Consider the following 22,389-nt stretch of genomic DNA (forward strand, 5'->3'; position numbering starts at 1 on the left):
GCTGGGTGGGCACTAAGCCTGCACATCAACCGCTTGCAACCCTGTGTGTAAACGACATTTAACCCCCACGGTGCTGTAGCCCCCACAGACCCTTTTCTTTGCAGAGGAAGGAACTGAGGTTCAGATGGGTTAAATTGCTTAACTGAAGTCATCTCACTGAACAAACAAGATGGGAAGCCAGGATTTGAACCTAAGCTAGACAGTATAAGCTGTGCTCTACCGTGCTGCTCTCGGGAGTGCAGCCTGGGCCCAGAGCCAGACTGTCTGGGTTTGAATGCAACAACGCACTGCCCTTAAGCCCTTGGCACTGAATCTGGAACACATTAAGAGTTGATAAATGTTAGCTGTTAATATCATTAAGACTACTGTTCAACCTCTGTGCTAGCCACTTGGTCCTCAGAAAGCTCCTGCCTGTCTGGGCTTTGGGTTAGGTCTCTAAACAGCTTTGAGCTTCAACATTTTTCATTTCTATGAGGTGCCGGTGGGTTCCCTGTTTTCCTTGGGTCTCAAGTTGAGATTGAATCTCTTGAGCCAGCCTTGAAGGAATCGGGATCTTGGCTGGGGGCCGCTCAAGAGCCACAGGGGACTGAGGAGGTAAGACACTGAGAGGACTGCCACAGGCTGGCTGGCTGGCAGCTCTCTCCCAGCGGCAGAGCCCAGATGTACTTATGCTCCCCTGTAATTCGATCAGGCAAGGAGGGAGCCCCTGTTTAAATCTGCAGCTAGCATCTAATTGATTTCCGTCTGATGAACGGAGTGTAGAGAGAAGATGCAAGGCACAGATCGGAGCCAGGGAGCCCCTGAGCATAACTCCTTTTGACATTTCACACAGCTCTGCCGCTCCAGTGGCTTCGGGCAGCAGTGAGTCGGTGTCTAGGAATGCAGGCAGGAGGCTGCAGGCTTTCTCTTCCCACTCTTCTTACAAAGGATTTGGTGGGTGGACTAGTGGGGGACTAATAAGAGGATTTCTCAGTGCCATGTGAGTGCCTCCCCCCTGGAAGCAGAGCAGTCACCTCCCCGTGTTCTGAGCTGAAGCGGAAGCTCCTCCCAGGTGGAATCTATCTGACCCCCGTAAGTCTGGCTTTCCGGAGGTGCCTTTAAGGATTGATCACCAGATGTAGGGAATGGCTACTCAGATAGTGCTATTCCTTCAGGTCAACTTCAAAGGGTCCAAACTGTGAGAACCTGGAGGTGAAAAGTCACACTGTGGGCATCCTTTCCCCTTCTGCCCCAGGAAAGAGAGCTGCTCTGACAGGTCCAACAGTCTCACACGCCCAAGGCAACTGCAGGGATCCTGGGACTGGCAATTACGGCTGGGGTCCAGCGGCAAGATGGTGCTAACCTCCGGTACATTTCGAGAGTTGGAAACAATCCACCAGAGCCAGATGACACTCTGAGGTGCCTGCATTTGGGACAGGTTGGAGAACAGCATTCCGAGACGACAGCCCCAAGGGATCATCCTGAGAGTAGTGGCGAGTGAATGAATCACTCCATCCTCAGCCTGCATGAAAGCTCTGGACAAATGATCTGAAGCACGGGGCCCTGTGTTTGCTGCACGAGGCCCTCTGTTGGCGAGGAGGACTCCACACAGGGAAAGGTTGCAGTTTTCTGACTTTTGACGCCCTACATGAGCTGGGCAAACACTACACTGCTGGGTTGTACCTCTGTAGGTCTCTTTTTCTTTTTTTAAAGAAAATTTTAAATTTTGAAACAGGATCTTACAATGTAGGCAGGCCGGCCTTGAACTTGTTTGTGATCCTCCTGCCTCAGCCCCCTCAATAGATACAACTCCAGGTGTGTACTATCTATCACGGCTGGCTGGGGACCTACCTCTGAATCCTTGCTGCTTAGCATGGCCATTCCTCCGATAGACTACCTCTCTGGTTTTTGCTCCTCCCCTCTTTTTTTCTTTTTTTTTTCCCCGGAGCTGGGGACTGAACCCAGGGCCTTGAGCTTGCTAGGCAAGCGCTCTACCACTGAGCTTAATCCCCAACCCTTTGCTCCTCCCCTCTTCAGGTCACTTTCTAGACTTTGGAAGTGCCTAGAACATTTAAGAAATGCCAGGATAGGGAATGCCAGGATAGTTTTGGGTTTTTTTTTTTTTTTTTTTTTTTGGTTCTTTTTTTCGGAGCTAGGGACCGAACCCAGGGCCTTGCGCTTACCGGGATAGTTTTATGTCAACTTGACATGAGCTAAAGCTATCAGGAGGGAACCTCATTTAAGAAGATACCTCCGTAAGCAGGAGAGGTAGCACATTTAATCCCAGCACTCAGGAGGCAGAGGCAGGTGGGTCTGAATTCAAGGCCAGTCTGGTTTATAGAGTGAGTTCAAGGACAGCTAGGGCTACACAGAGAAACCTTGTCTCAAAAAACAAAAACAAAAACAAACTAAAGAACAAAAAAAAAAAAAGAAAGAAAAGAAAAAAAAGAAAGAGAGAGAGAGAAAAAGAAAAAAAGGAAAGAAAATGCTGGGCTGGCCTCTCTTTTTCCGGCTGGAACCATGGAGGCTGTACCAGAGGAGAAAAAGAAGGTTGCCGCTGTGCCAGGAACCCTTAGGAAGAAAAAGGTTCCTGCTGTGCCAGAAACCCTTAAGAAAAATCGAAGGAATTTCTCAGAGTTGAAGGTGAAGCACCTGAGGAAGACATTGCGAAAGGCAAGGAGGAAGCTCATCTGTGAGAAGGCAAAGCACTCTCACAAGGAGTACAGGCAGATGTACCCGACTGAGATTCCCATGGCTAGGACGGCAAGGAAAGCTGGGAACGCCTATGCGCCCGCAGAACCAAAACTGGCCTTTGTCATCAGAATCCGAGGCACCGACGGAGTAAGCCCAAAGGTGCGCAAGGTGTGACAGCTGCTTCGTCTTCAGCAGATCTTCAATGGCACCTTTGTGAAGCTCAGCAAGGCTTCAGGTAACACGCTGAGGATTGTGGAACCGTACATGGCACAGTGGTACCCCAGCCTGAAGTCAGTAAATGAGCTCATCTACAAGCGAGGCTATGGCAAAATCAATAAAAAGCGCATTGCCTTGACAGATAATTCCTTGATTGCTCGATCTCTTGGTAAATTTGGCATCATCTGCATGGAGGATCTAATTCATGAGATCTATACAGCTGGGAAACGCTTCAAGGAAGCAAATGACTTCCTAAGGCCCTTCAAACTATCTTCTCCATGAGGTGGAATGAAGAAAAAGACAACTCACTTTAGAAAGTGGAGACGCTAGCAACAGGAAGACCAGATAAACAGGCTTATTAGACGGGTGAACTACGGTGTTGCCCGTGGTATTTTTATAATCAGTTAATAAACAGTCACAGCTTGGCAAAAGAAAAAAAAAAAGAAAAAGAAAAAAGAAAAAAAGAAAAAAAAAGAAAAGAAAAAGAAAATGCTGGGCTGGAGAGATGGCTCAGTGGTTAAGAGCATTGACTGCTCTTCCAGAGGTCCTGAGTTCAATTCTCAGCAACCACATGGTGGCTCACAACCATCTGTAATGGGATCCAATGCCCTCTTCTGGCGTGTCTGAAGACAGCGACAGTGTACTCGCATACATAAAATAAATAAATAAATCTTAAGAAAAAGAAAATGCTTCCATAAAAATCAGGCTGTAGGCAAGCCTGTAGGGGCATTTTCTTAACTAGTGACTGATGTGGGTGGGACCCTTCCTGGGCTGGTGGTCCTGGGTTCTATAAGAAAACAGGCTAAGCGGCAAGCCATGGGGAGCAAACCAGTGAGTAGCTCCCCTCCAGGTTCCTGTCCTGGCTTCCTTCAGCGATGGACTACAATGTGGAAGTGTAAGCCAGATAAACCCTTTCCTCCCCAACTTAACTTTCGGCCACGGTGTTTCACATCTGCTTCCCTCAGTTGCCTCCAAACCTCTGCTCTTAGCTCCTTCCACAGCCTCCTAAGCCTTCATCTGACGTCATGCCTACGTCTTCTCCTTCCTCTCAGCTAGCTACAATGGGACTCATTCTCTTCTGTGAAGGAAACCCAAAGCCCATCACACACAAGCCAGCTTCTGGGTCCATGCCTGTCCACTGCCACGTCAAACTACAAGAGGGTCAGTGCTAGACACTAGGTTTTGACACAAGCCTATCCACGTGTTCAGCTTAGCGAGAACACGTAAGTCTCCTGCCCATATAACTCTGGGCTCTGACTGTGAGAGACTACAGTCCCGGAGGAGAGATGGTAACTAACACTGACGAAGCATTTTCAGTTCAAAGAAGGATTTTAGTCCCTCACGTGCAGGAGGGTGGGGCAGGCCAGCTCAGAGATGCCAGCCAAGCCATCCAAGTTCACACTGATATGAAGTGCAGGGCTGAGGAAAAAGGCCGTTCCTCTGTATAAACCCAAAGGTGTGGGAACCCCACCCCTGCGGCACAGGGGCTGCACTGAGAGATGCACTGAGGTCTTGGATCCTATGACTATGCCGTGAGGATAAAACAAAAGCGTATCTAACTCTTGGGCAACCCGTGAGAAAAACTTCATGATGGGCCAGTCCCCGAGAACTAGAAATATCAACTTCCTCCAGAGCCCAAGCAATCGGCTCCTCTCCCAGCCTTTGCTGCCTACCCTGACTATCATCTGCCCAGAACTTCTGAGGAACTCACTGAAAAAAATTATAAATTTACTCTTTCTGGGATCTCTCTTTTTCTGTTAAAAACGAGACCAGGCCAGTTAGCGACCATAGCAGATCCTCATCATCAGACGTGGAAGGAGAGCCATTAGACGCTGGGTGTCACTGCCATTCACCAGGTTCTCTAGAGCCACAACAGTGGCTGCATCACTGTCGCTCCCTTTCAGAGTCCTGGACTGATTCTCTCACACTAATAGTCAGGACACAGCACATACCTGGGTGGTGCTACCTTTGGGGTGTGCTATTCCTAATTTCAACTTACGTTCTAGCCAGAAGCCAAGTGATAGCTGATTAGTGTGGTGTCTTAGTCAGGGCTGGTGGGACCACAGCCTGAACCAGGCTCACAGTCAGCCTGGGCAGAGTAACTGAACCCCACCACTTCACCCCAAAAGACGAGTGCTCTAGACGTGGTGGTATTTAGCCTTCTGACTAGAAAACGTGGGGTTCCACGAGACAGACACAGAGGACAGCTTGGCATGCACCTGCATATTCTCGCTAAATTTCTCACTGTAAGGACTGCTGCTTCCTTTTGTTTGTTTCAATACTGGGTTTCTCTGTAGCCCTGGCTGTCCTGGAACTCACTCTGTAGACCAGGCCGTTCTTGGACTCAGTAATCTGACTGCTTCTGCCTTCTGAGTGCTGCGATTAAACCGGGCATCACTGTTGCCCCCTCCCTTTTCCATACGAAGAAAGGAAGGTTGGGAAGGTTGTTCAGAGTCTCAGGGATAAAAGCTGGCCAGGCAGGGATCTAACCTGCATGTCTGAACTCCGGATTGGATACACGGAAGTTGCTGCAAACAGTCGTTCTGTACTTGCTCCTTAGTGACCAGTGGGATCCTTTAGGGTGTGGTTGAGGAATCCTGGATTCCACTGGGAAAACAAAGATCTCCCCACACCACCCAGCCACCCAGCACCGGAGTTTCTGAGGGTGAGGGAAAGAATCTAAACTTTGTATTATTATACCTTTGTTGTTACTGTTATTGTTTTGAGACAGAGTCTCTCTGTGTAACCCAGGCTGTCCTGGAACTCACTCTGTCGAACAAATTTAGAGCTCCACCTGCCTCTGCCTCCTGGGTGGGATGAAAGGTGTGCGCCAGTCCTCCCATCCCCCAACCTGGGCACCGGACCTATATATTAAACAACACCTAGTGGTTCTGATCCACACTGTAAGCTGAGAACACCTACTTTCCCAGGCACTTCTCCATATGACTCCATCTTGCTGTCACAGTAACCTGAGAATTGGACAGAAAAACCACTATCGCTCCCTCACTGCAGATGAGGACACACGGACAGTTCAGTTTATTCTGGAGGCTGCTTGGTCACTGTGAGGGTAGGAGCTGCTTAAACCTTGATGTAGTGGGGACTTCCACCTTGACGTGCTATTACTCATTTGAAACTCCACTGTGGTCCTCTCTCTCTTTCCTCACGATACTATACAGGAACCAGTTTAGAAGGCACGGCCGCTCTGCACAAGCTGAGCCGTCGGTGTAACTCAGCGACAGAGCTGATTTCTAGCGTGCATGAGGCCCTGGGTTCCATTCCAGCAACACATGCACGCCCACACGTGTGAGCTCAAATAAATGTGTGCTGGCCGACGTGACCCTCGCTGAGGCTGGGCTGTGGGAATCGATTTCTTATACCCATTCTTCCCCTCAGCTTCCTGATAGGACTTAATAAGAATTGGTGAGGAGTAGATAATCATTCTAGGGATTTATAGTATGCATTACTGGTTTTTATATAAAAGTTTAAATTTGTGATTCTTCTAAGATTCTTACAAGATGAATTTTAGAGATAAATAATAAAATAATTACTCCTTGCTGTCTGCCAGTGAGAGAAAACAGAAAGAAAAGAAAAAAAATGTGTGCTGACAGCTTCAAAACCAGTTGTCAGTCTCCAGGGAGTGGACCTCTGATCCAATCACAAGTGCTTCAGAGTGCTATCAGGAAGGCCTAGCCGTAAGGTAACAGAGACACAGAAGCAAACAGTCTTAATTTAAGTCTGATGTGGATGCCTAGGGCTATTTTGGTAACAGTGAGGAACAAGAAAATAAGAGAATTTGTTGCTGGGTGTGGTGGCACATGCCTTGCATCCTGGCACTCCGGAGGCAGAGACAGGAGGATTTCTCAGTCTGAGGCCAGCCTAATCTACATAGAGAATTCCAGGACAGCCAGAGCTATGTAGAGAGACCCTGTCTCAAATCCCTGCCCCCGAAAAGAGAGCGTTTGTTAGCACCCCTCTAACACTACCCAAGGAGAGAGAAGGGTAGTATTAGATTTGGTTGGGGAGAAAGAAAGCTAAGCAGTATAGTGGACGGCTATCGCAGCAAAAGGCACAACAATGACCACATCATAGACAGAGGTCCTTTCTGTTTGTGTTTGTTTTTTTGAGACAGGGTTTCTTTCTGTAGAATTCAGGAATTCACTCTGTAGACCAGGCTGGCTTCAAACTCAGCGATCTGCCTGCCTCTGCCTCCCGAATGCTGGGATTATAAGTGAGCTCCACCACCAGCGGCCGGCTACAGACAGAGGTCTTACTCTATTGTCCATTTCAGAAGAAAAGGTCTTGCCCCAGTGGGGATGTTGCACAGTAGAGATGCTGAGGCTGCAGGTAGGAAGGACTTTATTCAAGTTCTCTAAAGCATCATTCTACAAAGGCACCATTCACCGAGACTGCTCCATTCTAAGAAGTCTGTTCGCTGTGGGGCACAGAGGTGGGCTAGATATCGTCCCACCCTTGGAAAACTATACTGGAAGACTGCAGCTGGCTGTGTAAACAAACACCGACAGGGATATAGCTCGAGTATGAGGAAGATAACAAGGAGGGTGAAAAACTCTCCTCTGATTGGTGGGCATGGGGGTGGGGGTGGGGTTCCTCCAGAGGAGGCCCTGTATCAGCTGAGGAGGCCGGCTGATTGCCAGGCTGACAAGAGGCTCTGAGCTTGAAGAGGCCACAGAACCCTGAGCACATCCATTAGTTACACTGTAGCCCACACGTACACAGCGACCGCAGAGGAAGCAGGATGATGTGGAGAGCTAGACCACTGTATAGCAGGTTGGGGGCAATTGGGCAATTAAAGACCCACACAGGCAACGGGGTGGGGCTGTTTATTAGACACACCAAAGCAAGCAGAGGCTCTCAATGGCTAGGACATAAAGTCTCAGACACCAAGGACAGTGTGCAGTCTCAGGTGCTGACTTAGCTCAAGTCTACAGCTGGCTGTGTTATGGTCACACCAAGTTTGCTTGCCAACCACTGTTCACTACCAGTAGAATGGTGGCCTTTGTCCTGAGGCCACGTCTCTGTGAACCTGTTCATTTTAACTGCTAAATTTATTAAGAATTGGATGGTGGCCTCTGAAGGTTATCATGCACTGTCGTTTTGTAACACTAATGCTGGAAAATTCAGGGGATGAGATGTGGCTTAGTGGTGGAATGCTTGCCTGGTAACCATGAGGTCTTGGATAGATCCCCTGTAGTGCAGAAAATGAAACCACCACAAGAACAGGGCTGGAGAGATGGTTCAGTGGTTAGATCACCTGTGGCTCTCGCAGAGCATCAGGGTTTGAATGCCAGCCCATAACCAACTGTGACTCTAGTTCCAGGAGATCTAACGGCCTCTTCTGGTCTCTGAAGGCAGCAGAGTGTACATGACGCAGACACACATGCAGGCAGAACACCCGTGCACATTACTTAGCTGTAACCCGTAGACCTGGAGTTACAACTGTAGGTGCTGAGAATTGAACCAAACCCAGATCTGCTACAGAAGCCACAAGTGACCTAAACCACGGAGCCATCGCTCCAACCCCTACTTAAAAACCTCACAAAATGACAGCAAACAGTGTTAGACATTCAGTATCACAATCTTCATTACCACCGACATTCTTCTGACTGCACTGGGAGGAAGAAATCCTTTTGCCATACCACCAACACATCTCTGAGGCGATGCCAGAAGACCAGAGATCTCTCCCTGGTTGACAACAGCTTACTGCGTGATCTCAGTCAAGCCTTTAAACCTCTCCCTGCTTCAGCTTCTTCTTTGATAAAAGATTTAAGGTGAGAAAACGATTGCACACCCCACACACCCCGTTAGGTCAATGCTAGAATAAGCAATGGTAGTCGGAAGAAGGTGGGCTGGCTGGCTACACACAGACCGTGGGCCTGGGCTTTGGACCTCAGGTCTAGAGACACACTCACCCGGAGAGGTGCGGACATGCTTTGAGAGTCTACCTACAGGCGGACAACTGAAATCAGTGTGGACAAATCTCTGGCACAGGTAGGACTTTGGGACCTACACTGGGCAGTGTAGTGCAAACCCTTAGAGCCCACCCAACTGGGGTGCTGAGGCAGGAAGATCAACTGACTCAAGCCCAAGAGTTTAAAACCAGCCTGGGCCACACAGTGAGACCCCATCTCAAAAAAAAAAAAAAGAGGAGGAAGAGGAAGAAGGAAGCAGAAGAAAGAAGGAAGAGAAGGAGGAGGAGGGGGAGGGGGAGGAGGAGGAGGAGAAGGGGAAGGAGGAGGAGCAGCAGCAGCAGCAGTCGCCGCCTCTGCCGGGGGCTAACCTGGGCATCAGGAGAACTGCCACAGAGATCTTTAGTTTGGCCAAACTAGCCCTGCCTGTACTGCAGAGCCCAGGTTGGCTGCAGCCAAGCTACGCTCAGCAGCCTGAGCCAGGCACCCAAACCAACCTGCTTCTGCTTCACGGTGTCCCTTTTATTTCACTGCTGGCCACTTATTTACTCGCCTTTACTTCTGTTTTGTTTGCTTATGACAGGGTCTCATGAAGCCCAGTGTGGGCAGTGAAGGAAACCCTGTGTGTGTGAAGACCTGAGAGGGTATGTGTTGTTGACACGAGACAGTCATTCCGGGTCAAAGCCTCAGACATAAGGGAAACTGGCAAAGGCGCACTGTCCTCTGTCCCCTCAGTAAGGCTCATGTGACAGCAATGCCATCCTCCGTTCGGAGTCTAAATGTTGACAGCGTGTGTGGAAAATGTTCACCTTCGATTGCTCTCCTGGGTGTTTGTGGCCTGGAGACTGCTCCCGTACAGAGCCTGCTCCTACTGAGATCAGCTGAACCGGCCTCCTTGTTCTCTGTATGTAATAACCCAGCCTCCCTGCTTATCTATATGCAATAATCCACTACCTTGTTCAGCCGTATATAATACCTCCTCTGTGTCCAACTCTATATAATAAACATTCAGAGCTTCTGGATGCTTCTCGGCCAGAGCCCAGTCCACTAGACCCCAGCCTTTCCATACGCGAATCTCTTACTTCTTCATCCCCTTGTTGCCCAAGCCAGGGTTCTAGGCTACAAGCCCCAGGCTGGCCTCAAACTCATGTGTAGCTGAGACTGTCTCACCTGATGGTTAGTCGGTTTACTTAATTTATTTATTATTTGTCAACCTGACACAAGCTGGTGGCATCTGGGAAGATGGAGCCTCTGCTGATAAATTATTTCCGTCAGGCTGGCCTGTAGATGAGTCTGCAGAACATCTTCCTGATAGTGACTGATGTTCGAAGGCCCAATCCGCTGTGGGGTGGGGCCACCTCTGGGCAGGCGGTCCTGGTTATAAAGAAAACAAGCTGAGCAAGCAGAGGAGAGCAGGTGGGTAAGCAGCACTCCTCTGGGCTCTCTGTTTCAGTTCCTGCCTCCACGTTCCAGCCCTACCTCCCCTCCTAGCGGACTAGGTATAGGAGTTCAAGATAAAATAAACTCTTCCCCACCCGAGTTGCTTTAGGTCATGTTTATTACAATTCAGGATTAGTGTGGGCCAGGGCAGCTGAACTCATTCCTCCTCCCTGCTCTTCTTTCCAGAGGTCCCCCAGCACCCGGGGCTTGTTCCTGTCTGGGGTGAACCTACAGAGAATGCAGCTCAGGGCTGCTGGACCTCTTCTCCGCACTGTAGAAGACAAAGGTTTATCTTCTTACCTGAACTTAGAGACAATTTTCCAAAACCCAGTGCCTTAAACCAATTCCTCCCTGCCATCTGTGGGAACTGCAGCTGTTCAGGGAAGGACGAGATGCGGTGCGGAAGGAAAGCGAAAGTGCAGGAAAGGCCGCGCTTACATCACAGCTTGGGCAATTCCTTCAACGACCTCTGCTTCCTACGCCAAAGATGTGTTGTTGGTGACTGAAAGAGGGACAAAAACCCCCGAAAGTCCCCGAGGAGTCACGGGTGTCAGAACAGAGATAATTGCACAAGTAAACCTAAAGTACAAGAGGAGCCTCGAGGGCGAGGAACACTGGAGTCTCTGCTAGGGAACCATCTGAACTAAGTGCAGAGGCTAATTAGGCAAAAGGAGGAGGAGCTGGTATTCCAGGCCCAGGGTGCGGAACAATACAAGCCTTGTCAGCAGGGAAGAAGAGTAGTGAGACTTGGGCAGAGAGCAAGAGGCTCTGGGCACAGGCTCTGTGGGGCTGATGCAGTACGGTTATGTGCTCTTTTTTTTTTAAGCAATGGGGATTATCCTGGAGCCCTGTGCATGCTCGGTGAACTCTACCACTAAGTTGCATGCTCAGTTCCATATATTTAAAATTTACTTTTTATGTGTTTATGACAGTTGTACCTGAAGGAATATGTATTTACCACAAATGTGCAGTGCCAGAGATGGCCAGCAGAGGGTGTAGGATCCCCTAGAACTGGACTAGAGTTACAGACGGCTGTCAGTTGCCACGTGGGTACTGGGAACTCCACTCGGGTCCTCTCAAGGGTTCTTAACCACTCAGTCATTTCTCCAGTTCCCAGAGTTTTTTGTTTGTTTGTTTGTTTGTTTAAAGATTTATTTATTTTCTTTTTTCTTGGTTTTTCTCTGAGTAGCCCCGGCTGTCCTGGAACTTGCTTTGTAGACCAGGCTGGTCTTGAACCACAGAGATCTGCCTGCCCGTTCCTCCTGAGTGCTGGGATTAAAGGCATGCACCCCAGCCTGGGTACTTTTGTATAATTATGTGTGTGGGTGTGTACATGTGAATAAGGTACCAGAGGAGGGCACAGACGTCAAATCCCCTGGGACTGGGCTGCAGGCAGTTGGGAACGCCTTGACATGGGTGCTGGAGACTGAACTCAGGTCGTCTGCAAGAGTAGTCTTGACTGCTAAGGCACCTTGCGTCCTCGGCTGCTTTGTACCTCACACACCCCAGCTGCTTGAGAGAACATGTGGCTTGGAAGGCAGGAGAGTGGAGGGGAGACTGACGGCTGTGCAGGCGGGAGCTGACAATAGGAATAGGCAGGCAGACTAGGAAATGGAACGAGCAAACACATTCATAAGTAAAATAAGCGAAAGATAAAACCAAGAGGCTCGGGCTAGAGACAATTCAGAAGACAAGAGATTGTCCAGCTTTCCCAGAGGATCCATCATCAGGTGTCTCACAAGCACCTTTAACTCTAACTCCAAGGGATCCAACACCTTCTTCTGGTCTCTGAGGGCATCCCCACACATGTGGTACATACAGGTAGGTATGGTGGTAGACATCTTTAATCCCAGCACTTGGGAGGCAGGGCAAGCAATCTCTGTGAGGTTGGTGTCAGCCTGGTCTACAGGGTGAGTTTCAGGACAACCAGGGCTACACAGAGAAACCCCGTGTTAAAAAACAAAACAAAACAAAAGTCACAGACAACAAAAAGTCAACTAACTAAATCTTAAAGAGGAAAGGAGAGGGGCTGGAGAGAGAGCTCGGCAGTTAAGAGCACTGGCTGCTCTTCCAGAGGTCCTGAGTTCAAATCCCAGCAACCACATGGTGGCTCACAACCATCTGTAATGGGATCTGATGCCCTCTTCTCGTGTGTCTGAAGACAGTGACAGTATACTCACATACGTAAAATAAATAAATAAATCTTAAGAAAAAGAAAGAAAGGAAAAGGAGAAGGAAGAAGAAGGGGAGGAAGAAGAGGAGGAGGAGGAGGAAGAGGATGGTGGTGGGAGGAGGGAAATGTAAAACACCAGACAAACAAAAACTGACGGGCAGGGCTATAAAGCATGAGACATCAAGGACTCCCTCCCATTGGTGACGCAGGCAGATTCGGGATGGTAGTGTCTGTCACTCAGAGAATTTGGTTAAAGTGTGTGAGGGGCCAGCTTAAGGGAGACCACTGCAGGTCCCAGCTAAGTCTAATGCAGCTAGAAGCTCTCTGAACGACAAACCGAAGTGGGCCGTGGTAGTGTTTGCCTGTGAGTTCCAGCTTACGAGGCTGAGGCACAATGACTGCTTGAAAACAATCTGGGCAATGCTGTGAGACTCCACTTGTTGAGAACAACAAAACGGATGTGTCAGGTAGCTAGCAGGACATACTGGGTTAGAGCTCAGGGGAGGGCTGGGGCAGGGGGACCTGGCTTTGGGGTCTGTGTGTAGTGGACAGCGGAAGTCAGAGTGCTCAGGGAGAGGAGTACACTACAGAAGCCTCACTACGGGCCTGGGAGAAAAAGGAAACTTGCAATTACCAAAGAGGCTGGAGGGAAACAGAAGCATGCGTGGATGTCATAAAGAAGCCAAAATGACAAAGCCGGACGTGATGACTTAGCCGATAATCCCAGCCCAGGAAGCTGAAGATTGTGGATGAGGTTCTGAGGAACTTCACATGTATGGCCAATTTTAATCCACAGACCTAGCCCTGGTGGGGACCAGCCCCTCTGCATAAGCCAGGAAGCTGTGATTTAAGTCCATTCAGCCAGATTCCAACAGACTCATTTTTCTCAGATGTCCAGGGACACCAATTCATTTTTCTGTGACCATATCCTTCTCCTCCACTCCACCTCGACCACCGCTGCCACTAGTTGAGTACCCCTTAACCTAAATGCCTGGGCCCAGAACTGCTGCCTAGTTTTTCAATTTTGGGGATATGAACATAATCTTAGAGACACGAGTCAAGTCTAATGTTTGTAAAGTTCATTTATGCTCCATGCTACCCTTCTACCTAAAGCCTAAAGGTGTCTGTCACAGGAGGTCGTGTGCATGAGAATCACACCAGCACTCCGAGGTGGCAGGGAGGCCATACTGGATGAAGGCTGAAGGGCAGCTGTGAATAGACTGGCCAGGCTGCCCTCTGCTCCGTCACTAAGAGCACTATCACAGGAGGCAGAACGAGTGGAGGTCAGACTACGGGGCCACATCAGGGATGTTCCGGTTCTGCAGTCCCTGCCTTTCTGGGTCAGTTATGGAGCTGAGCTAGAATGGTTCTTCTGCATCCCCAGTAGTGCCTAAGCTCGGTTCCTTGAACACAGCAGATGTCTGGAATTAAATGTTGACACTGAATATGAGAAGTACTGTTCACTCCACATTACACCCATTCCGGAATTTTCAGAATGCCTTTTCATTATTTTTATTTTTGAAATGGGTCTCACAGTATAGCCCTGGCTGGACTGGAACTGGATATGCAAATCAGGCTGGCTTCTGCCTCCTGAATGCCAGGGTTAAAGGCACGAGCCATTCGCTTCATTTTCACAATCACTCCGAACAGTGGTTCCTTTTAATTTCATTTTACTGTAATCCAGACTGGCCTCGCTCTCAAACTTCCCTTGCCTCTGCCTTCTGAACGCTGGGTTAAATTTAGGTCTGTGCCACTGTGTCTGTGGCAGGTTATTTCCTTGGACTCATAGATAAGAAACGAGGCTCACAGGGGTTAAGGAGCCAGACCCCAGGTACACACAGCCTGGTTCAGCTAACTCCTGGGAGTCCCAGTGAGGAGAGCGTCCTTGGGGAACCAGAGAGAACTACACTCACAAGCCAGCTATGACCTAGAAAGGGCAGTTCGCACCTGTAAGGGAAGGGGTGCAGCAAGATCAGAGTCTTCCTTAGCTACCTAGAAAGTTCCAGGAATGCTGGCCCTAGTGCTGTACGCCTTTAATCCCAGCACTCTAGTGGTAGAGGAAGACCAATCTGTGATTTCAAAGGTAGCCTGGTCTACACAGGCCAGCCGGGGTACATAGTAGGACCCTCAAAAAAAAGGGGGGGGTTGGGGATTTAGCTCAGTGGTAGAGCGCTTGCCTAGCATGCGAAAGGCCCTGGGTTCGGTCCCCAGCTCCGAAAAAAAGAAAAAACAAAAACAAAAAACAAAAAACAACAACAACAACAACAACAAAAGAGCTACAAGCCAACTTGAGCATCATAAGAGGCCTGTCTAAAAACTTAACTAATTTTAAAAGTGGGCTGCGTAACTCAGTGGTATGTGGATGTATAGTGGGAGCTTAGCATGGAGTCCTAACCTAGATATGCATGCACACGTGCGTGCACGCACAGAGTCAGCTGTACGGCAGGAGACATCTTGCTAACAGGCCTTTCTGTTTTAGTGTAGAGTAGAGGTGTCAGGGTTGAATCAGATGAGCAAAGCTCTTAGTCCGATGCCCACAGGCAGCTATCCCTCCCTCTCCAGCTTTTTGCTTCTGCCTGAAGGCTACAAGGCTTCTAACTTCAAGAAGCAAAGTGCAAGATTAGGGCACACTGAGGTTACATGCTGCTACATCCCAGAGTTTCCGGAGGGAAGAGGAAGGCCCAGGTGTCTGTCCTTCCTTCCTTTCTGTCAGGCAGGCCCCAGCCAGCATCCATAGTCGGCTTCAGTGGCCTGCCTGTTTGTGGTTTCCTCAGAGATAAACTGGATAAACAATCTCTTTCCTGAGACATCACAGGCAGTCAAAACCTGGGCCAGCACCTGCAGTGACCAGCAGAGGGCAGAGTGGCTCCACAGCCTGCCACCAGGAGCCTAAGGCAGAGTTGACAGCACTCTCACACTGAGGAAGGCAAGCAGACTTCAAGGTTAGCTGACACTAGCTGTGCTCGGCTCACATTACAGAAGCTGAAATGGGGTTAAATGATGAGCTCATAATTCAGGAGCACGTGCCAAGACGCACAACAGCAGGAGCCTGGGTTCAGGTTCCAGGCAAGCGTCTAGCTGGCTCCGCAAGGTTAGTAGGTAACTCTCCGTTCACTAGCTTTATTATTTACATCTGTGTGTCTGTTTGTTTTGAAGCAGGGTCTCTCACTTGGCAGCCATGAATTCATGATCCGAGTGCTTTGGTGCTCAGAGTACAAGGCTGAAGCACCAGACCTGGCTTGGTTCTGGCATGTGCTTTTGAGACAAGGTCTTACTGTATAGTCTAGGCTGGCCTCAAGCTCACGGCACCCCTGAGGCAGCCTCTCAAGTGGCTGTTTATTTTTGAAGTAGGTAAAACAAGTAATTCATTTACTGAGTTATCTTCAAGAGCAAATAAGCAAATGTTTGTAAAATGGTCAGGACAGGATCTGGCATGGAGTGCTAATTTGTGGTTCCCAGACCTGTAACTAGATGCCACACCTAGATGGGGACAATTAATATGGCTTGGTACTTCAAAAGTACTGAGAGATGGCTCAGTGGTTAAGAGCACTGACTGCTCTTCCAGAGGTCCTGAGTTCAATTCCCAGCAACCACATGGTGGCTCACAACCATCTGTAATGGGATCTGATGCCCTCTTCTGATGTGTCTGAGGACAGATACAGTGTGCTTAGATATAATAAATAAATCTTTAAAAAGAAAAGAAGTACCTGTCGCCAGCCAACTGTTACCCTACAGTCTCTGCTTCTCTGTATGCTGCACCCTCTGGGCTCATGAACGGAGCAGACACAGCATGCTGCCCTATAGGGTGAGCACAGGCTCCCTCCCACTGGCATTAGCCCTTCCCCAGAGGGCAGGCACCGTCAAACGCTTCTGACAAGATACGGTTCAGTCTATGTGTGTCACCCTGAGAAAGGCAAGTCAGTCACCAGTGTCCTAGGGTGGTAGGTTCCCTTTGTTAAGGGAGGTAGGGACCAGACCCAATAGTAGCAGTTCAGCTCAGGGCTGTGGAAGATGGACACGGGTAGCATCTCTTTCTCCTAGGACCCTGCTTAACAGGCTAAACTCCTGTGATAAGAGGGAGCCACTGGGAAATGAAGGCTGGGTTGTGGTGATACATCGTGACAACAGCTATTCCAGAGGCCTAGACAGGAGGGCCTCAAACTTGAGGCTCGCCTGAGAAGCTCATGGAAGTGCCAACTTGGACAACTTGGTCTCAAGATAAAGTTCTGTAAGGACCAGGGTCGCAGCTCAGTTGGAAGAACGCGGCAAACTCTGGCTCAACCAGCACAGCATAAGCTAGGCATGGTGGTCCACGCCTGCTGTCTCAGCTCTCAGGTTGGGGGCAAAGCGGATCAGAACTTCAACCTCATCCTCAGCTCTATGCACAAGTTCAAAGCCAGCCTGGGATATGAGACGCTATTAAAAAGAGGGGGGGGGGGCAAGACAGCCAGGTGGGACAGCCAGGTCACCACTCACAGTCCCACAGGCTAACTCCAGCTGCGTTGAGCACGTGCTCTGGTTCTGCTCTTAGCCCCAAGAGGATCTAGGCCAGGAGCCTCAGAGAACAGCTCCAGATTTAGACTCAAAGAAAAGCAGGCCAAAGCCAGGCATGGTGGCACACACCTTTAATCTCAGCACCTGGGAAGCAGAGGCAGTCAGATCTCTGTGAATTTGAGGCCAAGTTGGTCTACAAAGTGAGTCCAGGACAACCAGGGCTGGTTACACTGAGAAACTCTGTCTGGAAAGAAAAGAGAAACAGGAAAAGGAAAAGGAAAAGGAAAAGAGAGAGAGAGAGAGAGAGAGAGAGAGAGAGAGAGAGAGAGAGAGAGAGAAGAAAAGCAGTTCAGAGGCACGCACAGTTTAAACAGAGCCCATGGGAAGGAGAGGAAAAGGAACAAGGGCTGGTCAGCCATGTGTGTGGCAGATCAGAGGAATCCTGGCCAAGTGTCAATGCCCTGAGCTACCTCCAGGGGACCTGTGAGTTGAACTCCACCCAACAGGCCCTGGTTCCAGTCTTAAGATGTCCTGGGCACAGGAGAACCAGGGAAGGCTTTCTGAGGTGGGACTGTAGACGTCATTCTAGATCACCATGGAACACAGTTAAGGAGGGGAGGGGTAGAGGTTGGACCAAATCCCAGCAGTCTGTTCATTCAAAATCTAGCCTCACCCAGGGAGAACAAAGGTGTTGAGGGGAGACATCTGCTTCCTTTTCTTTAACTTTGGCCCAGCTGGGAAGACCAGGGCTGGACGGAAGTCACGAAGAATGAACTTCTCTCAGCACAGAGGGAGGGAAGATCCTGCCTCCAGCCAGCCTGTACCAGATACTCTAAACTTCACCAGAACTGCAGGAGAACTGGGTGAAAAGATTGTAAAAGACTATTCGGGCTCCTTAGCCCCACATCCCCCTTAGCCCAGGTTGCCCCTGGGGTCAAACCAATAGCCCTTCCCAGCTCTGAAGAGCTTTCCCTGACTTGGGTTAAAGTGAAATTGGATCCAGAAGACCGGAAACCCTCCTCAGGGCAAATGAGCACCCTCTGTGGAAGGCCACCAGGGCACTGATTTCTACCATGAGAAAGTTCACAAGATGAGAGATGCTCTCCTTCAGGAGAGCTATCACAGAGCCGTCTAGGCAGAGCCGTCAGGAACCCACACTCTACCACCCCTCCCTTTCCCCGCCCCATCCCCATGGGCACGAGCTTTGATTTACAGCACCACAGTAGTTCAAAGATGCCATCCAGAAACTCCACAACCAGAGGTGTGAGTGTGTACCTGTAGGTGTGTAGATGCACGCTCTTCAGTGTTTGATCCAGTACTCCCGACAAGCCTGCGAGGTCATGTCCTTATCTTCATTTTAAAAGGGCAGAAGCCACCTAAGGCCACACAATACCTGAAAGGCTCTGCTGAGCCCTTGATCTCACTCTATAGCTTGCACCCACATGCTAACACGATTTACTTTTGTTTTGTTTTGTTTTTAAGACAGGGTTTCTCTGTGTAGCCGTGGCTGTCTTGGAACTCACTCTGTAGACTGGGCTGGCCTCAGAGATCCGACTGCCTCTGCCTTCCAAGTGCTGGGACTAAAGGTGTACACCATGGCTGCCACCACCACTGCCACCACCGCTGTTGCCACCAACTGCATACTTTTTTTTTCTTTTAAAGGCAGGGTACTGCTGTGTAGCTTAGGCTGGCTTCAAACTCAGAACCTTCCACCTCAGTTTTCTGGGAGCTGGAATGACAGGTATGCCACCCCACCCATACATTTCTCTTCACGCCCTCACAAGCAAACATCCGATCAAAACTGCAAAGGGTTCAGTTTGCAGGCCAGCTCTTGGCACCCACAGTGTGAGTGACCCTGAGCTGTCTTCTACTCCTCGGTGGGTGTGACGGGCAGTCTCTCCTAGTCATGAGAAGTAACAAGAACTAGCCAGGTGTGGCAGCACATAACCCTGGGTGTGCAGAGCCAGTTCTAGGACATCCAGGACTGCACAGAGAAACCCTGTCTGGAAGCCCCACACTTCCCACCAAAAAAAAGAAAAAACAACAATAAAAAAAAAAAACAAAAAAAAACAAACCCCACCAGGGCAGCTTTTCTACCCTGCCTTGCTGGTCTGAACAGAAAATAATGCTATGACTAGGAATGTGGCAGGAACACATTAGATTGTGTGGTCGATGCCAAAGCAAGGCTGACCTCAGCCATGAATGGAAAGGAAGTTCCTAAGACGTTACCTACAGGGCCGCTTAAGGCTCCAACAGCCACTGCTTCTATATGTACAACAGCCCAGGAGAAGCAGAGGGAGGAGAATCCAAGGCCATTGGAACCACAGGGAAAGCAAGAAGTCTGGGTTGAAGCTGAAAGGAGAGAAACCATTGGTGCCTCTCCAGCTTTCAGTGGCCCGATTTCTCTGGGCCCACCTCTACCTTGAACTTGGAGGGTGGAGGACAGCAAACACAGGAAGCTCCACTGTTTTGACAGCACAGACAGCTGTGTGTCCAGCTCACATTGCACAGTCTCTGTTAGCATCCATCTATCTCATTGTTAGACACGGGCACAGATAGAGGACGGGGCAGCCTCTACCGAGGGCGCGCCTCATTCGGAATGACTGTGGGCTAGAACTGTTGTACGCAATGGCAAGGCCTTGAAAGGAGACCATGCCGGGTGGGTGCCTACTGCATACTCTATACTGGGGTCCCTAGTAACATCTCCATTTTCTTATAACTGAGTCTCAGAAAGCAGAAACCAATGTGGCTTTAAAGCCTGTAAATTAGGGGCTGGGGATTTAGCTCAGTGGTAGAGCGCTTACCTAGGAAGCGCAAGGCCCTGGGTTCGGTCCCCAGCTCCGAAAAAAAGAACCAAAAAAAAAAAAAAAAAAAAGCCTGTAAATTAAAAAATAATAAAAAAAAAAACAAACATCTATTTGTTTGTTTGGTGTGTGTGTGTGTCTCTGTGCAGGTGCACATCCATGGTATGCAAGGGCAGGTCTGAGGACCTCTTCCGGGAATTGGTTCTCTCCTACCACCATGAGGGCCCAAGGACAGAACTCAGATGGCCCCGCCTGACAGCGAGTGCCTTCTCACACCCCCACTCACCCCCCACTGCGGAAACGGGGATTATTAAGTAACTGAGCGGCTTCTCAGCTGGGCGGTGGTGGTGCACGCCTTTACTCCCAAACTTGGGGAGGCAAACAAGTCGGAGTTTGAGGCCAGCCTGGTCTACATATCGAATTCCACCAGGGCTACCCTCGGTCTCAAAGAGCAAACAAAAGAAACGGAGCCGATTCTCAACGAAAATAGGAAAGCAATAATAAAGCCGGTCACAGAAAGGAGGGACACGGGGTTGGGGAGTCCTGTGGGGAAGAGATGACACTGCCAGCCACCCAAGCTGCCACAAGGTACCTTCCTAAGTAGTGGTGTGGTCGTGGGGAAAGGAAGGCACTCTTTCTGGCCGGTTTCCATGCTGTGAAGCAAGGGTGTTGATAAACTCAAGAATAGCTCCTCCCCCTGCCCAGCTCCTCCCCCTGCTCCGCTCCTCCAGGGCACCTGGCCCATCTGTGGTTCCCCCGCTGTAATCTGGCGCTGGGGCTGTTCCTCCTTGTACATTCCTTCCCTGCCCCTAACGCCCCACCAAGATTAAAATTCTCTAGCTAGAAGCTTGCTTTTTGTGTCTCTCAGATCACACAGCGCAATGGGAGCGAAAGGAGAGGCACTTACCGGAAGCAGGAGCTATGCCAGGCCTCGTTGGCTGTCCTGTACAGCCTCTGGCTCAGGGGAACATAGTTGCCACAGCCCCGACACCTCCAGGCCTCTTCACCTGAAACAAAACCAAGCTGGTCAGACCCCCTTAAGTAGCAGGCAGCAAGGAACAGAATTTCAGTCATGTCGAGTAACAGAAGCTCCCAGAAGGGATCAGGCACTGCCTATGCTGTTTCCCCTCCATGAAACCTCTGTAAACACTTTACAAGCCTCATCCCAACATCTCTCTAGGGAAGGGAACTCCTTTAGTTCCCTGCTTCAAAAGTAACCTCAACGTAAAACAAAAATGTCTCTGATAGGGCCAGTAGCACGGCTCGGCTGGTAAAGGTATCTGCCACCAAGCCTGAAGTCCTGAGTCGGGTCCCTGAGACACACATGGTGGAGGGAGAACTTACTCCGCCCTGACACACACAGGCCATGGTGTGTGTAAGACATTAAACATTAGTCTTTTCGATCAAACACTGTAAAACTTTTATGACTAGGAATTCAAATATTTTTTTATCTGCCCCACCTTGTAAACCTTTATGCAAATGCTTTAATCCCTTGATCTGGTAAAACGCTGGTTTACACTGTGACCATGCCGTGTTCTTAGAACTTAAGTGACTTCAGGGGCTAACTCCACTTTGGCTGCCCATTGCTGACCCTTATCTGAAACTAGCCGGCCCCCAGGCAACTCGGAAAAGACACTGTGACCACTTGTGTTAGAATAAAAGTGAGCTACCCGTCCTTCCCATGTGGGCAGAGTACCTTTCTCGTCATGGTGGTCTCTCCTGAAATCCTGAAAACATTCTAAAAGTGCACACAGGTAATTTAAAATAACTGATTGTTCTCTCTCTCTCTCTCTCTCTCTCTCCCTCCCCCTCTCCCCAACCCTTTCCCCTCCCTCTCCTTCAAGACAAGGTTTCTCTGTGAAGCCTTGGCTAACCTGGTACTCCATAGATAGACCTGAGCCTCCAGAGAGCTGGGACTAAAGGTGCCACCTGCCACTACACGTGACCCTTGTTCCTCCTTTTAGATAAGACAAAGCCAACCTTTAGGTGAGTCTGTGAGGCCAGCCCCAGCTACACAGCAAGATTATGTCTCGACTAGGGCTGGCAAGAGGGTTCAGTGGATAAAGGAACTTGCCACCACGTTGACCCGAGTTTGACCCCTGTGGCCCACATGGTAGAAGGAGACAGCTGACTTCCTTAAGTTGTCCTCTGGTTTTCATGCTCCAACCAGCGTCCCATGGCACAGGATCTCCTCCATACACAAATGTGAAAAGCAAAACAAACAGGAGATCATTTATTCAATCAACCAACACAACTGGTCCTCTCCACACAAAGCCACAGGATGGAGGCTGATGCTCTGGTGCTTAAAGAGAAAGTCCACTGGAAAAGAAGCAACTCTCCCATACTAGAACTTTCTGCTTCAGAGGCAGAACTGTCTTAATTTGGTGACAGAAGAGAAGGCATTTAATGAATGTTTCCTGTCTCCTATGCCAAGAACTATTACTGCTTTCATAGATCCAACGAGTTTCAGTCTCAAATAATCTTGCAGTCTTTTAATGGATGGATGAAAAGATTTATGCTGAGGGCTGTGTGTGCACGGTTGTGTGCATGTGCGTATGTGAGTGGCAAACTGACTAAACAGAGGTCTAGCTTCTACTCTCTCCTCTCCTCCAAGCTAATGCTGTTCCTTCAAATGAGGGCAGAAATGTCTCTGTAGAGAAGC

At 49.5% G+C, this 22,389-nt stretch overlaps 2 protein-coding genes across 6 annotated transcripts in view; one reads left to right on the forward strand and one right to left on the reverse strand.

Annotated features, from left to right (window-relative positions):
- Limk2 (LIM domain kinase 2) overlaps positions 1-22,389 on the reverse strand; it is a 125,500-nt gene that overhangs the window by 89,405 nt on the left and 13,706 nt on the right. For all 5 annotated transcript variants that reach the window (XR_010057359.1, XR_595861.4, NM_024135.2 and 2 more), the window contains 1 exon segment: positions 20,635-20,734. Coding sequence is in view for 3 of the 5 variants with exons in the window: in NM_024135.2 (NP_077049.2) it covers positions 20,635-20,734 (100 nt within the window). In the remaining 2 variants the exon portion in view is untranslated.
- Positions 1,656-3,379, forward strand: Rpl7-ps1 (ribosomal protein L7, pseudogene 1). Its single transcript, XM_063273844.1, has one exon. The coding sequence runs from the start codon at positions 2,500-2,502 to the stop codon at positions 2,845-2,847; it is 348 nt and encodes a 115-aa protein (XP_063129914.1). The 5' UTR covers positions 1,656-2,499; the 3' UTR covers positions 2,848-3,379.

The sequence above is a fragment of the Rattus norvegicus genome, chromosome 14, assembly GCF_036323735.1.
Source record: "Rattus norvegicus strain BN/NHsdMcwi chromosome 14, GRCr8, whole genome shotgun sequence".
NCBI lineage: Eukaryota > Metazoa > Chordata > Mammalia > Rodentia > Muridae > Rattus > Rattus norvegicus.

Bases quoted from the DNA above. Each gene is read 5' to 3' on its own strand.
- Rpl7-ps1 (XM_063273844.1), top strand. From the start codon at position 2,500: ATGGAGGCTGTACCAGAGGAGAAAAAGAAGGTTGCCGCTGTGCCAGGA.